Source organism: Oncorhynchus mykiss, chromosome 19, assembly GCF_057628025.1.
Source record: "Oncorhynchus mykiss isolate SJ-2025 chromosome 19, ASM5762802v1, whole genome shotgun sequence".
Lineage (NCBI taxonomy): Eukaryota > Metazoa > Chordata > Actinopteri > Salmoniformes > Salmonidae > Oncorhynchus > Oncorhynchus mykiss.
The window spans coordinates 46499030-46516788 of NC_143040.1; the positions used below are offsets into that span (position 1 = coordinate 46499030).

Consider the following 17759-nt stretch of genomic DNA (forward strand, 5'->3'; position numbering starts at 1 on the left):
ACGACTGTCTTGGTGTGCTTGGACCATGTTAGTTTGTTGGTGTTGTGGACACCAAGGAACTTGAAGCTCTCAGCCTGCTCCACTGCAGCCCCGTCGATGAGAATGGGGGCGTGCTCGGTCCTCTTTTTCCTGTAGTCCACAATCATCTCCTTTGTCTTGATCATGTTGAGGGAGAGGTTGTTGTCCTGGCACCACACGGCCAGGTCTCTGACCTCCTCTCTATAGGCTGTCTCGTCGTTGGCGGTGAGTGTTTAGTCTCAGGGTCCTTAGTTTATTGATGAGCTTTGAGGGCACTATGGTGTTGAAAGCTGAGCTGTCGTCAATGAATACAATTCTCACATAGGTGTTCATTTTGTCCAGGTGGGAAAAGTCTGTATGCAATAGAGATTGCATCATCTGTGGATCTGTTGTGGTGGTATGCAAATTGGATTGGGTCTAGTGTTTCTGGGATAATGGTGTTGATGTGAGCCATGACCAGCCTTTCAAAGCACGTCATTAGAAAACCCTTGTGCAATTATGTTAGCACAGCTGAAAACTGTTGCCCCGGTGCACAACCTAGCAAGAGGACAGGTACATTAGAGTGTCTAGTTTGAGAAACAGACGCCTCACAAGTCCTCACCTGGCAGCTTCCTTAAATAGTACCCGCAAAACACCAGTCTCAACGTCAACAGTGAAGAGGTGACTCCGGTATGCTGGCCTAGGCAGAGAAGCCATATCTCAGACTGGCCAATAAAAATAAAATATTAAAAAGAACACAGACACTGGACAAAGGAAGATTGGAAAAAAGTGTTATGAACAGACAAATCTAAGTTTGAGGTGTTCGGATCACAAAGAAGAAGATTCATGAGAAGCAGAAAAAAATGAAAATATGCTGGAGGAGTGCTTGACACCATCTGTCAAGCATGGTGGAAGCAATGTGATGGTCTGGGGGTGCTTTGGTGGTGGTAAAGTGAGATATTTGTACAGGGTAAAATGTATCTTGAAGACGGAAGGCTATCACTCCATTTTGCAACGCCATGCCATACCCTGTGGACGGCGCTTAATTGGAGCCAATTTCCTCCTACAACAGGACGATGACCCAAAGCACAGCTCCAAACAATGCAATAACTATTTAGGGAAGAAGCAGTCAGCTGGTATTCTGTCTATAATGGAGTGGCCAGCACAGTCACCGGATCTCAACCCTATTGAGCTGTTGTGGGAGCAGCTTGACCGTATGTACGTAAGAAGTGCCCATCAAGCCAATCCAACTTGTGGGAGGAGCTTCAGGAAGCATGGGGTGAAATCTCTTCAGATTACCTCAACAAATTGACAACTAGAATGCCAAAGGTTTGCAAGGCTGTAATTGCTGCAAATGGAGGATTCTTTGATGAAGCAAAGTTTGAAGGACACAGTTATTATTTCAATTAAAAATCATTATTTATAACCTTGTCAACGTCTTATTCATTTTTCAACTCATTTAATGTATGTTTTCGTGGAGAACAAGGACATTTCTAAGTGACCCCAAACGTGTGTGTGTATGTATGTATGTATGTATGTATGTATACAGTGCCTTGCGAAAGTATTCGGCCCCCTTGAACTTTGCGACCTTTTGCCTCATTTCAGGCTTCAAACATAAAGATATAAAACTGTATTTTTTTGTGAAGAATCAACAACAAGTGGGACACAATCATGAAGTGGAACGACATTTACTGGATATTTCAAACTTTTTTAACAAATCAAAAACTGAAAAATTGGGCGTGCAAAATTATTCAGCCCCTTTACTTTCAGTGCAGCAAACTCTCTCCAGAAGTTCAGTGAGGATCTCTGAATGATCCAATGTTGACCTAAATGACTAATGATGATAAATACAATCCACCTGTCTGTAATCAAGTCTCCGTATAAATGCACCTGCACTGTGATAGTCTCAGAGGTCCGTTAAAAGCGCAGAGAGCATCATGAAGAACAAGGAACACACCAGGCAGGTCCGAGATACTGTTGTGAAGAAGTTTAAAGCCGGATTTGGATACAAACATATTTCCCAAGCTTTAAACATCCCAAGGAGCACTGTGCAAGCGATAATATTGAAATGGAAGGAGTATCAGACCACTGCAAATCTACCAAGACCTGGCCGTCCCTCTAAACTTTCAGCTCATACAAGGAGAAGACTGATCAGAGATGCAGCCAAGAGGCCCATGATCACTCTGGATGAACTGCAGAGATCTACAGCTGAGGTGGGAGACTCTGTCCATAGGACAACAATCAGTCGTATATTGCACAAATCTGGCCTTTATGGAAGAGTGGCAAGAAGAAAGCCATTTCTTAAAGATATCCATAAAAAGTGTTGTTTAAAGTTTGCCACAAGCCACCTGGGAGACACACCAAACATGTGGAAGAAGGTGCTCTGGTCAGATGAAACCAAAATTGAACTTTTTGGAAACAATGCAAAACGTTATGTTTGGCGTAAAAGCAACACAGCTTGAACACACCATCCCCACTGTCAAACATGGTGGTGGCAGCATCATGGTTTGGGCCTGCTTTTCTTCAGCAGGGACAGGGAAGATGGTTAAAATTGATGGGAAGATGGATGGAGCCAAATACAGACCATTCTGCAAGAAAACCTGATGGAGTCTGCAAAAGACCTGAGACTGGGACGGAGATTTGTCTTCCAACAAGACAATGATCCAAAACATAAAGCAAAATCTACAATGGAATGGTTCAAAAATAATCATATCCAGGTGTTAGAATGGCCAAGTCAAAGTCCAGACCTGAATCCAATCGAGAATCTGTGGAAAGAACTGAAAACTGCTGTTCACAAATGCTCTCCATCCAACCTCACTGAGCTCGAGCTGTTTTGCAAGGAGGAATGGGAAAAAATGTCAGTCTCTCGATGTGCAAAACTGATAGAGACATACCCCAAGCGACTTACAGCTGTAATCGCAGCAAAAGGTGGCGCTACAAAGTATTAACTTAAGGGGGCTGAATAATTTTGCACGCCCAATTTTTCAGTTTTTGATTTGTTAAAAAAGTTTGAAATATCCAATAAATGTCGTTCCACTTCATGATTGTGTCCCACTTGTTGTTGATTCTTCACAAAAAAATACAGTTTTATATCTTTATGTTTGAAGCCTGAAATGTGGCAAAAGGTCGCAAAGTTCAAGGGGGCCGAATACTTTCGCAAGGCACTGTATATATATATATATATATACACACACACACACACAGTGGGGCAAAAAAGTATTTAGTCAGCCACCAATTGTGCAAGTTCTCCCACTTAAAAAGATGAGAGAGGCCTGTAATTTTCATCATAGGTACACTTCAACTATGACAGACAAAATGAAAAAAAAAATCCAGAAAATCACATTGTAGGATTTTTAATGAATTTATTTGCAAATTATGGTGGAAAATAAGTATTTGGTCACCAACAAGCAAGCAAGATTTCTGTCTCTCACAGACTTCTTCTTTAAGAGGCTCCTCTGTCCTCCACTCGTTACCTGTATTAATGGCACCTGTTTGAACTTGTTATCAGTATAAAAGACACCTGTCCACAACCTCAAACAGTCACAATCCCAACTCCACTATGGCCAAGACCAAAGAGCTGTCAAAGGTCACCAGAAACAAAATTGTAGACCTGCACCAGGCTGGGGAGACTGAATCTGGAATAGGTAAGCAGCTTGGTTTGAAGAAATCAACTGGGGGAGCAATTATTAGGAAATGGAAGACATACAAGACCACTGATAATCTCCCTCGATCTGGGGCTCCACGCAAGATCTCACCCCGTGGGGTCAAAATTATCACAAGAACGGTGAGCAAAAATCCCAGAACCACACGGGGGGACCTAGTGAATGACCTGCAGAGAGCTGGGACCAAAGTAACAAAGCCTACCATCAGTAACACACTACGCCGCCAGGGACTCAAATCCTGCAGTGCCAGACGTGTCCCCCTGCTTAAGCCAGTACACGTCCAGGCCCGTCTGAAGTTTGCTAGAGAGCATTTGGATGATCCAGAAGAAGATTGGGAGAATGTCATATGGTCAGATGAAACCAAAATATAACTTTTTGATAAAAACTCAACTCGTCGTGTTTGGAGGACAAAGAATGCTGAGTTGCATCGAAAGAACACCATACCTACTGTGAAGCATGGGGGTGGAAACATCATGTTTTGGGGCTGTTTTTCTGCAAAAGGACCAGGACGACTGATCCGTGTAAAGGAGAGAATGAATGGGGCCATGTATCGTGAGATTTTGAGTGAAAACCTCCTTCCATCAGCAAGGGCATTGAAGACGAAACGTGGCTGGGTCTTTCAGCATGACAATGATCCCAAACACACCGCCCGGGCAACGAAGGAGTGGCTTCGTAAGAAGCATTTCAAGGTCCTGGAGTGGCCTAGCCAGTCTCCAGATCTCAACCCCATAGAAAATCTTTGGAGGGAGTTGAAAGTCCATGTTGCCCAGCAACAGCCCCAAAACATCACTGCTCTAGAGGAGATCTGCATGGAGGAATGGGCCAAAATACCAGCAACAGTGTGTGAAAACCTTGTGAAGACTTACAGAAAACGTTTGACCTCTGTCATTGCCAACAAAGGGTATATAACAAAGTATTGAGATAAACTTTTGTTATTGACCAAATACTTATTTTCCACCATAATTTGCAAATACATTCATTAAAAATCCTACAATGTGATTTTCTGGATTTTCTTTCTCATTTTGTCTGTCATAGTTGATGTGTACCTATGATGAAAATTACTGGCCTCTCTCAACTTTTTAAGTGGGAGAACTTGCACAATTGGTGGCTGACTAAATACTTTTTTTGCCCCACTGTGTGTGTGTGTGTATATATGTGTATATATACACACACACACACACACACACACACACACACACACACACACACACACATGTTTGGGGTCACTTAGAAATGTCCTTGTTTTCCACGAAAACATATATATATATATATGACAAAATGACACACCGGAAATGGCCACTGGGCTGGATGGCACTGCTGTAAGCAGTGTAGATAGACTAGAGCACCTCGGTTTAGCGGGATGTCTTCCTTCCCCATAGAGAGGAGCCTGGCTGCACCCGCTGTGCTTGGCCTCTCGGCCACATTGTTCACTCACCTCGGCCTAAATGAACAATTTTCATGAGCCAATGCCTGCTAATTATGTTCTCGTTTAGCGGTTAATTTGAACCAGTTTGGAAGGCAGTGTAGCACAACTAAAACCATGGACGCAGCTCTGGGCTCTCTCTCCCCTGCTTAAAAGCCCCATAAGCCCAGCAGGCATTGGCAATTTCACACAAAATGCCCCTCTTTCTATCCTGTTCTCTCTCTCGCTGTGCCTGACCACAACAGTACTCTAATCTCCCTGCTACCCAGTCATGTATATATTTACGTATTGATTGATTAAAATGAAAAACAAAAAGGTAATGATAATGCTAAATATTGTTGGTATTAATGATGGGCAAACGATGCTTTTCAAAATGTGGAGATTTAACAGGCGCATGCAGACCGGATTTTTTACCCCCTGTGTTGGATGTGAAGCAGAATAATGGCTGGTTCCCTTGGGTAGATGGTTTAGTTCCATCCCATTGCTAATGTGATTGCTTTTAGGATCCTGCTTAATGGCCTCTGTCCCCTGCACCTCGCAACCAGGGTTCTTTCAGCAGCACACATACTACACACATGTAGTGTGTACACACATGGACGGATGGTCACTCCATTTTCACCTTCACCCCTCGCCTTGGTCCCAGGCACACAAAGGCAAAGTCTGCCTCAAAGCTCAAAGACTAAAAAGGCCTTGTTTCAGAGGTGTGATGAAGGCTTTGTCTCTTCTCCCCTAATGTTACCATTACTCTCTGTGATCTCCCTGCCTCTCTCTGTTGTCTCCACTTGATCTCCAGAGGGTCCTACATCCCAGGGTGAAGCCTCACGCTCAGATAACAACCATATTTAGCCTTTTCATAAAATAGGAAAAAGGCTGTGTGTTCAGTGGGGGCATTTTAAGCCGTCGCACATATTCACTAATTAGCCTGTACGGGTTCTTTGTGTGTGTGTTTGGCGTGCTGCGTTCTGCTCTAATGAAAGACAATGAGGCTTATTAAATGGCACTGAACAGTGCTGGTAACCTTTCTGTCCTGATTTCTCTCCACAAGTTCATCATGGTGACAGAACTTCTCTACTCTTACACTGAGGCTTGCTATTGAAACTGGCTATAGTTCACTATAGATGAGTCTCTATAGATTGTAACTTCATTGAATTAAATGTAAATTCAGTGTGAATGTAACCACAGATTGACAGTTAGTGACACAGGTTTTTGAAGCTTTGATATAGTCATTTAGCAGTTATTTTTAATCCTAAGTGACAAGAGAAAACCAAGTGATGGCCTCTACTTAAAAAATAGCAGGATCAGCTTTCTATAGGCAGGGCCTACTATATTTATTTCTCAACTTTCCTATTAAGCACATTGCTTATATTTACAACAGGAGTATAGCCTACCAGGCTGGCATGAAAATGAACCACAGGGAAAAGCATCCTCCATTAATTATATAAGTGCATAGGTCCATTCTAAATCAAAACACATTTCACACATATATTATTTAGTATATGTAAAGACAAGATTAAATCAAGAATAGTCTGATGGGTAACAATATTAGCCTATCACTTGTGAATTACTATATTATCACTTGTGAATGATGCCCAGCATAAGAAACAATGCCTTTTTTTTTTGCGACTTTTTCGAATCATAGTCGCACACCTCATGTAGCCTAGCCCATAGGCCTATATGTTTTAATAAGGTTTGTATCACACCTCATGTAGCCTAGCCCATAGGCCTATATGTTTTAATAAGGTTTGTATCACACCTCATGTAGCCTAGCCCATAGGCCTATATGTTTTAATAAGGTTTGTATCACACCTCATGTAGCCTAGCCCATAGGCCTATATGTTTTAATAAGGTTTGTATCACACCTCATGTAGCCTAGCCCATAGGCCTATATGTTTTAATAAGGTTTGTATCACACCTCATGTAGCCTAGCCCATAGGCCTATATGTTTTAATAAGGTTTGTATCACACCTCATGTAGCCTAGCCCATAGGCCTATATGTTTTAATAAGGTTTGTATCACACCTCATGTAGCCTAGCCCATAGGCCTATATGTTTTAATAAGGTTTGTATCACACCTCATGTAGCCTAGCCCATAGGCCTATATGTTTTAATAAGGTTTGTATCACACCTCATGAAGCCTAGCCCATAGGCCTATATGTTTTAATAAGGTTTGTATCACACCTCATGTAGCCTAGCCCATAGGCCTATATGTTTTAATAAGGTTTGTATCACACCTCATGTAGCCTAGCCCATAGGCCTATATGTTTTAATAAGGTTTGTATCAAATAACTTCTTAAAATGAAGCACATGAATCCCCTTTACAAGGGGTGTAGATCCTAACTGGAATACATAAGCAGCACGTGAGTTTCAAGTTTGGGGAAGATCATTTTCAACATAAATGTTCCTTTTATAATAAAAGCATTACATGGATAATTGCATTTGTGGTCACTTATGAAAATGGTGTTTTCCTCTAATGGAACATTTGCATCTACTACCATGTGTACATTGCTGAGCTTATAATGTGAGTGATGCCTAATATTTTGTCAACATTTTACGTTCTAATCTGTTGCGTCGGCCACATTGCGTAAAAAAATGTTTTTATGCTAGTGGTTGTATAATTTGGGATCTATCGCATCCCACACATTTATTTCTCACACAGAATAGAATAGGTCAACCTTTGTACTAAGGGGAATAGTAGATTGACATAGGCTAGTGATTTTGCTGTTCGTTAGGCCTACTCATATTGTTGGCTGACAAAGTAAATGTGGACAGTTCTTCCAATATCTTCCATATGCACCTTGGAATTGGATAAGGATGCGCACAGTTGCGTCCCCGATGTGTCTGTCTTCACTTGTAGCCTGTAAGAAAGCACTCAGGGAGAAGCATACAACGGCCACTGGCCGCAAAAGGCTTGGATTCTTAAGGGTGAATTACGGCCACACAAAGGGGATGCCGCCATGAAATTCTAGGCATTTTCAAGTGATTGTGAAATTGTAAATGAGTGACTGATGTAGTGTGTACAGCCTTCGCCAAAAAACAAAGCAGAGCTCATGCCTTTCAATAAACCTTTTTCAAATCATCATTAGTCGCATCATGCAGCCTTACAATGTATTAAAAATAAAAAAATATAGCCCAACGTTTGTAGAACAACTAAAGTTAAATTAATAACTCTATTTTAAGCATATAGCAATACCTATTTCTTTGTTAAGCGCTCAACACAGAATAGCCACATGTGCGCACTCCCTCAAATCGTTTGGAGAAAATATCCTTTCTATTTTATTAAGCTTTGTTCAATTGTATTATTCATGCTATAAAATAATGCCACGGAATTCTAAGAAAATCTGCTATATGAACTTGTGTAGTCCACAGCCATTTGGCATAGCCAGATCAGGACCTAACATAAGGAAGGACCTAACATAAGGACAACTCAGAATATGCTATTCTGTTCTTATGATATATACTACATTTGCATTATATCATGTTTCTTTAGATCAGTCTAAAATAAATAATGGATTTATTGTGATAGTGTAGGCTATATTAGATGGATTTATTAGACTTTTTAAAATGTAGATGTTCCAAAGGTCTGCATCAGTGGCTTGTAGGCTATGCGTGGAAGCCAGGAGAGGCTAAATGTGTTTATGTTAATTAACGGTCAATTACCGTGGGGCCGACAGTTATTTGCTTGACAATTACTGGCTGACAAAATGTTGTGGCCGCCACAGCCCTACCCATGACTCTGATGTCCCAAGGACCATACAACAACCATCTGAGCCAATGGTTCCAACCAACTGATATCTAGATACACTTAGCTACCACATCCCAACAACATATCACATCCCAGTGACCACACTATGACACACTCAACACACTGTTAGACCTACGGAACTAACAAGCCCATGAAAGCCATCCATTCGAGGCCAGGGGAACACTTGTGACTATTAGGGGCTGAGGAGCAGGAGAGGACATGGCGGCCACATCATCCCAGTGGGCCACTGCTAAATGGACAGGCTGTCAACAAGGAGACAGCCAAAGACACTCTCACATGTCCACTGCCTGTCTGTCTGTAGACACACACCAACACACTAACCCTCTCGAACAATCTCTCAGCTCCGCTCAAGCTGAGAGCCAACCGTCCCAACACAGCTTCCTTACATCCCAACACGACAGGGGGTGCAGGATCTATTCCACTAGATCCCCCCACAACAAGCTGCTGCTCATTTGTTCATTGGTTTAAGTGTGTGTTGGGGAGGTAGGTTAGGGGTTTGGGATGTAGGGGTGTGTGTGTGTGTGTGTGTGTGTGCGCGCACTTGTGTGTGAGTGTGTGTTAGAATGCCTGTGTGTGTATTCTGTGTGTCTTGGGCAGGGGGTGTGTGGGTTCAGTAGCTTACAGTCCAGCCCTTGCTGACCATATGTCTGCACTGCAGGGAGTTGAATGGGGGGCTATACAATCTGCCGGGGATTTGAGAATGTCAATATTCTGTGAATGGGCCTGTGTTCCCTGGTTGAAGGGTTAAGTGCAGCCTCGGTCCCGGGGCAGCCCCACTGGGACGGACATCTTAGGGCCTCGTGCCTGATCCTAAGATCCTGAGGTACAAGCAGATTTACAGCTTTTCAATGGGGAAGTCAGATGATATTAACAACTTTTTTCTCTCTTCACATCTCTCTTTCCCTCCTCCTACTCCCCCGCCTTTCTCTCCCTCCCTTACCAACCCCCCCCCCCCCCCCCCCCCCCTCTCTCACCCCCTACTTCACCGCCTCTATCTCTCTCCCAGGACTTGAGGAATGTTTGAGGACCACTCTAGGCCAGGCCAGCCCATCTGTGGCCTTTGCTCCAGTCCTAGACTTGCCTGACTCTGCTGTCCTCCACCTGTCCTGCTGGCTCAGTCTGTAGAGAGTGAGACCTATCTGGACAAGAGAAACCACTCTCCCCCATCCACTGCACAGAACTACAACTCTAGAAGAATGCTAAAGGAGGAACCATGATCCACCCAGAGAGGGACTTGAATGTTCCTAGAGACGACTTATATTACAGACTTCATTTGGACACACACCAACCCTTTGCTTGATGGCCTTACTATTTGTTATTGACGTGTGTGAATGTGCTGATGTAGTATGTTTCTGTACATATATGTATAATTGCGTACATATGAGTATTAGAGGCTTACTTAAGACACTAGGCTAGTAATCCACTGTATCCTTCAAACAAGGCTTCCAACAGCTGTCACTCTGAAACAGAGAGCATTTATGAGACAGATCTAATGTACAGTACAGTACAGGACAGTACAGCCCAAATGCCACAGCACCAGAGAGCTGCAGTCAGTGTATCCCAGACCACGAGCTAATAGCTACTATATATCCCTGCATCTTCCACTGTTATCAATAGATTCACACTTAGCGAGCTAACACCCCTAATAAAATCCTAGGTTGTAGAAAAGCTATACATTGATTTGTTTTTAGGGTGTTATGCATTGTTTGTGTCTGCCTGGTGTTTGGCACGGCCAGAGACTGGTTATTACAATAAGCAATCAGAACCAAGCACCTGGAAAGATTAAGCCTCTTTATGTTGCCCATTGATTCTAACACAGTGTGGTTTATAGGAGAGGGTCGTTCCTCTAGCCTACACACAGCTGCAGGGCTGGAGTCCACACAAAGAGAGCGGAAGAGTGTGTGTGGGTATGCACTATATATAGTGTGTGTGTTTGTGCGTGCGTGCGGGGTGTGAAGAAAACAACACCATTAACTATTGCTCCTGGAACATTTATTTTCTCAAACATTATGAACCGTATTGATGAGCTCAATTGGAATGCATCTTTACTCAGGCTCTATCCTCTCCATTGTGCTGGTGATGGAGGGAGCAGAGTGGGCTATTGATCTCAACCATCTATCTGTTGTTTTCATTGCTCTTATCAAAAATTTAACAATAGAGGCAACCAACAGCGCCTGAAGATTTTATTGAAGGTTAAAAAAAAAAACAGACAAGCAATTATCTATGAGGCTGAGCAAAATAACGCATAATACATGTTAAGATTCACCATGTAGGTTTAGTCTACCTAAAGGAAACGCAAGGGCACATATGGAATATACCTTGAGAGGGAAAATCATGTATAAAACAGCAGCACCGCTCAATTTAACAATGTGTATAAGTTCCTTATTAAAATGCTGAACACATGTTGGAAGTTTACTCTCCTCTTTTTCTTTGTAGAACTGTGAGTCCAAAGCATTCCTTTGCCTTATTGAAATACCAAGCAGTTCTCTGGGTAGACACCCCAAGGTAGGCATCTTGTGGTTGGTACAATCCTACATCCTGTTTTACACACTCTTTAATCTGAATGTGGTAGGCCTACAGGGATAATGTCAGCGTTTTAGAATGAGTCAACAATGGCCCAGCCATAACATTTGGTGCCAAACACAGACAGACAACCACTTGTCGATCACCACAGAAAGCGATTATTTCCCAGACATGCAGACAGACACAAGCAGAGACATCAAGCATGTTGTCACACCCCTGGACATGGGCTTGCACATACAGTAAGGCTACTGTACAGACTGTGTTGTCTGTCTAGACTAACTGCTCAATGTTATCACCTCTGCCCTCTCAAAAAATGAATAAAGACAGGGTGACATTTTTATTTTTCCTTGTATTCTTTCTTTGTGTGTTAAAAAAAATCTACATCGTCTACTTAAGAAACTGGCAGCCAGCTCACACACAAGCTACTAGTTGTCGTGGCTAACATTGTCCTTTGTGTGCAGTGTACCAGCCTGCGGCCCATGTCATTGTGGCCAGGCACATGGACTTTGACTGTGTCGCAGCTCCCTTCCCCCTGGCAGTTGTCTACAGTGGGGGAGAGCTTGTCAGGATATCTCTGGGGCTTCAGACACTGGCCACAAATCCACAGTGATTTATATGATTATCATGTTTTGAATCTTTTTAAAAGTGTTCTTATTTGTGTTTCTTGATTCACAATTGTGAATACCAGCAACCATCATGAGACATGTATCACTGACATGTACTCCTTCACACAGCTTGATGATGAAGCAGTTTATTGAGTGGTGTGTGCATCCCTCTTGTGGCTGATTTTATGAACTGCAGCCAAATAAGCGGCTCAGTTGAGTTTCCTGGAGGCCTACAGTTTGTTTGTCTATTTATTTGTGTATTTTTGCATCTCTAAGTATTTAGTCAAGAACCTAGTCCAAGGATGACTGAGCTCAGGCAGTAAACAGTAAGCTTCCAGACATCTTCAAAACTAGAAAGCCACTCGGTTAATTGGTTAATCTTGAATTAAACTACAAGATGTGGGACATCGAAGTAGAGGCTGAGGTAAACATATACTTCTATAGTTGGATTTCCAATACCTTTTCCCCTTTTTTGACTATTTTTTATTATCTCTGACTGATTGTAGACAGGTGTGTCTATGACTGATCGTGCCAGTATACAGTGTCTAGGTCAGTTCAATGAGTCCGGGGCAGATTTGGATTGTGGATAGAATCTTAATCTGCAGTAAAAAATAAATCTAGAGATGAGGCTGTGTAATTAGTTTGTGTCTCCATTGGTGTGCTAAACCATCCACAATCCTATTACAAATAACTCGTTCAAAGTGTTGTAGTGGATTTCTGCGAAGTTTTTGGTTTGTTATTATCACCTCGGATAGTTAAATAAAGGTTAAATAAAATAAACGTTATAGATACTGCCACTAAAGTAGACGTTCTAGCAGAAGTGACGGTAGTGTGGGAACCTAAAATAAGTCTTGCTGTTTCCGTCCGAGCATTATTGAGAGACGGACACAGTTAATTTTGAACGCTGTTGTCGCTTAACCTCAATTTATCGTCGTTTTCTGGATCACAAAGCATAAATGTTTCTTGTGTTTCTCATTCTGGAGAACAACAGTCAGCCGGACTCGTGCTTGGTGAGTCTTTTATGCATTTATCGTGGTGTAACTGGTAGGCTAAATGAAACATTAGTTAAGGTTAGCAAACTATCATCTTTAGTGTGTCATTCTGGCTTAAATCAAGCTTTCCTTAATATGTTACTACATCTCAAGTTAGGCCTATTTTATGTTAAATAGGAGTTTTAATGATCGGCTGACATATTTTATTACAAGAGCATGATGAAAGCTGTGAATAATTAATGGATTTGCATTCCCGGGTGGCCAAGTTTTTTTTGATGTTCGGTTGGAGAATGCAGTTGTTTTTGAGATTGATTCAATATATTCTGTATTATTGAATAGCCTATTCTATGCGTATACACCCATAAAAACATTGTATTTAAACTGTGTTTATGTTTTTCCTAGATTGTTCAATGAAGGAGAATCATAAAGCATTTGTGGAACATCATAGAAACGAAGAAGGCAACAATGCATCAGTGCTCCGTTTGTCAGAAGGGTTTCCCGAGTGGCTCTAAACTCCAGAGACACTATCTTATACACACAGGCCAGAAGCCATTTATCTGTTTGGTTTGTGGAAAAGCCTTTAGACAATCTGTACATTTAAAGAAGCACTCTGAGACTCACACAGGGAATTACTGCAATTGGAGTCCACCCACAGAGAGTTTGCTACATCCCATATCAGTACCTACAAACCTTAATCCATCTCTTAGGAAATCAGGACATTATTTGACTACCGATACCCCACTGTTGCCTACAGTGTCTTTTCAAAGAGATGGGCCCATGCAGAGGACATTACTAGAGTACACTACAGCCACAGAGATCGAACCGCAACCTGAACTAATCCCACCTGCTGATAATGGTTGCTTTATCAGCCAACAAAGCACTCTGCCAAGTGGAAATGGCTTCACAAATGTAATAGTGCAAGATAACATGATCGGCTCTGATGGAATGGTGAACGGTGCGTGGCACACGGACAATGTCCACACATGTACAGTCTGCCTAATGTGTTTTAGTTCGTCTCACCAGCTTCAGAGACACTTAACAATTCACAGTCATCCAAAACCATTTGAGTGTAGCATTTGTGGGAAGGCCTTCAGACTAAGGGTGCATTTGAAAATGCACTCTCAAATACATGAATGTAAACCTACTGGGTTTCAGACTATCCCCATGCTAGGGTCTCAGCAGAGCTCTTCCAGAGGTAGAATGAGGGTGAACCACGAATGTCCAACTTGTTCAAAAACGTTCTGTTCTCCATCCAAACTAAAGCGTCATTTTCTTACGCACACTGGCCAGAAGCCCTTTTCCTGTGAGGACTGCGGGAAAACATTCAGGCAGGTGTCACACCTGAAAACCCACCTATATGCCTCACATAATATATCAAAGTTCCAAAGTGGGCGTACCAAACAAAAACAAATAGATGCTAGAAACATTAATAAAGGGATGGAGCTACAGTGTGAAATAAGTGTCAGTGCTCCACAGCACCTGGACAAGTTGGAAACAAAGTCTCCTCTTCCTGTCAAAGTGGAGCTGAATACCAGTGGTACCAGTCACTTTCAGTGTAGCATTTGCTTGAAGACATTCAGCAGTTCAATTAGACGCAGGCAGCATTACATGATGCATAAAGAAGTAAGACCTTTTCAGTGCCATGTCTGTGGCAGAGCCTTCCATCTTTCAACCCATTTAAAGAGGCACCAATTCAGCCATAAGACCTTAGATGAATCTCAGAACACAAGTCAGGTGGATGATCACAGGGATGCTGTGTCAAAGACAGAACATGCATACCAGAATTCAGACAAAGGGATGACTACTCCAGAGACTAATGATTCGAAAGTATTTGAGCTTGATATTATTGTTAAACCAGAGCACTGGAAGCTGAATTTCAAAGTTGATAAAGACTTTCCAGTTTCCACTCTGCAGGACTTAACTGCAACGTCTTACCTGGAGACACCGGTATCTGGTCAAACCAACAGCCAATGTAAGAAGATCAGACAGAAAACAAAGAATCAGCCACTGAACCATCAATGTCTCGCATGCCTTAAAAGTTTCCCATCTCCATCCAAACTGCAGAGGCATATGTTGACCCATACTGGTCAGAGACCGTTTGGGTGCTACACATGTGGGAAGAAGTTTCGCCAGCCAACACATTTAAGGATCCACTCCCGCACTCATCTGTGGTCCAGAAATGGCAAGCAAAGATATGCTCAGCGTTCTAGACCTCCATCACGTCGAATGACTGAATACAGAGGGTATCCAGTGGGTGTCCAATTTCAGGAAAAGCTTCCTGAAAAGCTCAATTTTGATAGGAACTTTCACCTCAACTCCCCTACAGAGAGTCAGTCAGGTCAAGGCAGTACTTTTACATGTGGACACAATGAATGCAATAGTAAAGTGCAGTTTCAGTGTTCAACATCCTCTCTATCCAAGCTTCGGCTCCCTCTCCAAATGCCACCAGAAACAACACTGAATCAAAGTGGCCACTTACAATTGAAAAATCAGGCAAAACCTTCCGCAGGAAAAGTTCACAATGACCCTTTCCTGAGTATAGGTCCTGAATTGGCTTTAAAAGGTGCTGATGCCAACCCTGTGAGGAATACAAGCCATACCCAACACCAGTGTTTGCTATGTTTCAAATATTTCCCATGTGCCTCTAAACTACAGAGACACAACCTTGTACACACTGGCTTGAGACCTTTCCGATGCCTGGCATGTGGAAAAACGTTCAGACAGACCACACACCTGAAAGTCCACGAGGGAACTCACAAGTGGAGACCCTTCAGACCTGCCTCTCAACAGGGAAACCGAATGAAAGTAAGAAGGCAGCAACAACATCTGTACTCTAAAGTCTGTGTTCAAGTTCCCGTGGCGAGTTCTATGAGAACAACAGAGCTGTTACATTTGAATGGTGTGAATGACTGGAGACCATTCCAGGACAATTTTGAGGATACTTGTAATATTCAAGCAGAGGCACAACAGGACAACAACATAGTCAAGACTTCTAAACAATCCATACAAAACTATTTGCACAAGCGCAACAACTCCAGGCCTATAAACAAAGTGATCTGTGTTAAAAGAAAAGCACACCTGTGCACAATTTGCCAGAAGGGCTTTGACACTCCAAGCAAACTATCCAGACACTTTCTCATACACACTGGGATAAGACCATTCAAATGCAGTTTCTGCACTAAAACTTACAGACAGCCTTGCCACTTGAGAAGCCATGAACAACGAACACATGAGATTAAAACATGTAGTGACGTCAAGGAAAACAGCAGGTTTGGGGACCATGAAACTCTTGCCTCTGCTCAAGGAAAGACACTGAGAGACATGCCACAGTCCTACAAAGACAGTTCTGATAACTGCTCAGTCACTGATGAGGGTTTAGAACATTCTTCACAGACAAGAGACCCAGGCTTTGTGGCAAAACAAGACATAACAGATGATAGTATGGAATCTGGGAGTAGACAAAGTGAAGACTATTGGCGCACTGAGTGTCACAGTCACTTCTTGTCCCCATCTGAGCTTGCTACTCATCTAAATGTTCATGTCCAAAGCAATGAGATTTCAGGTCAGACCTCATTGCAACAGGATATGGGGGGACACATGGATGTTCAAACCAATCGAGTCATAGCAGATGCAGACAGCCATAATGTTATCCAAAATGAGAGGCTTGATCATTACTGGTGTGAAACAATTCACGCGCCATTTCAGTGTGACACATGCATCACATCTTTTGAAACGGAAAGGGATCTTCAGGTCCATAAATGTGTCTCAAGAAATGTAATTGAGTTTACTGAGTCAAGCCCATATCAGTGTGCAATTTGCTTCAAGGATTTCAAGACTCCCTCCAAACTCCAGAGACATTATGTCACCCACACAGGAGAGAGGCCTTTCCTGTGTAAAGTGTGTGAGAAGACTTTCACACAAGCGTCTCATCTAAAAACACACCAACGCACACACAAATAAGACATGGCCTTAACAGATACATTTATATTTTAGTCTTTCAGCAGACACTTTTATCCAGAGCGATTTACAATAATGGGTGCATACATTTTTTAATTCATGTTTTTATTTACCTATATCTAATATGATTTATCTCTTTCTTTTCTCAGTTTAGTTTTGTATGCCTACAACACTGTTCAGAAAGATTACAATTACAATTTGATTGATTTTAATAAAATGTGCCTTTTAATTGTCATTTGTTGATTCCAGAGTTTAAAATAAAATTGTCATGTGAAGCCAATGCATTTATGGTAAAAACAATTTGCGTGTTATTTATTGGTTAAGAGTTATTTTTTTAATCATCTGCATAATTGCCATTTATTTTGTTTTATTTAACCTTTATTTAACTAGGCAAGTCAGTTAAGAACAAATTCTTATCTCCAATGATGGCCTACCAAAAGGCCTGCGGTGACAGGGACTGGGATTAAAAAGAAAAATATAGGTCAAAACACACATCACGACAAGAGAGACAACACAACACTACATAAAGAGAGACCTAAGACAACAACATAGCATGGTAGCAACATGACAGCAGCACAACATGGTAGCAGCACAAAACAGTGTACAAACATTATTGGGCACAGATAACAGCACAAAGGGCAAGAAGGTAGAGACAACAATACATCACGCAAAGCAGCCACAACTGTCAGTAAGTGTCCATGATTGAGTCTTTGAATGAAGAGATTAAGATAAAACTGTCCAGTTTGAATGTTTGTTGCAGCTCGTTCCAGTTGCTAGCTGCAGCGAACTGAAAAGACAAGCGACCCAAGGATGTGTGTGCTTTGGGGACCTTTAACAG

The 17759-nt window shown here is 42.1% G+C and overlaps 2 protein-coding genes across 3 annotated transcripts in view; both read left to right on the forward strand.

Moving 5' to 3' along the window:
• Positions 1 to 11246, forward strand: part of dph6 (diphthamine biosynthesis 6) — an 87632-nt gene extending 76386 nt beyond the window's left edge. For both annotated transcript variants that reach the window (XM_090211131.1, XM_036954737.2), the window contains exon 15: positions 9851 to 11246. In XM_090211131.1, coding sequence (XP_090067257.1) covers positions 9851 to 9969 — 119 coding nt within the window. In that variant the 3' untranslated portion in view covers positions 9970 to 11246. The remainder of the gene's footprint in view (positions 1 to 9850) is intronic.
• A 1618-nt stretch (positions 11247 to 12864) lies between these two features.
• On the forward strand, positions 12865 to 17218 carry LOC110497756 (uncharacterized). Its single transcript, XM_021574101.3, has 2 exons — positions 12865 to 12982; positions 13367 to 17218. The coding sequence occupies exon 2, from the start codon at positions 13430 to 13432 to the stop codon at positions 16922 to 16924; it is 3495 nt and encodes a 1164-aa protein (XP_021429776.3). The 5' UTR covers positions 12865 to 12982; positions 13367 to 13429; the 3' UTR covers positions 16925 to 17218.
• Positions 17219 to 17759: the final 541 nt, after the last annotated feature.

What these genes read in the sequence shown, in the direction of transcription:
- LOC110497756 (XM_021574101.3), top strand. Translation starts at nt 13,430, where the DNA reads ATGCATCAGTGCTCCGTTTGTCAGAAGGGTTTCCCGAGTGGCTCTAAA.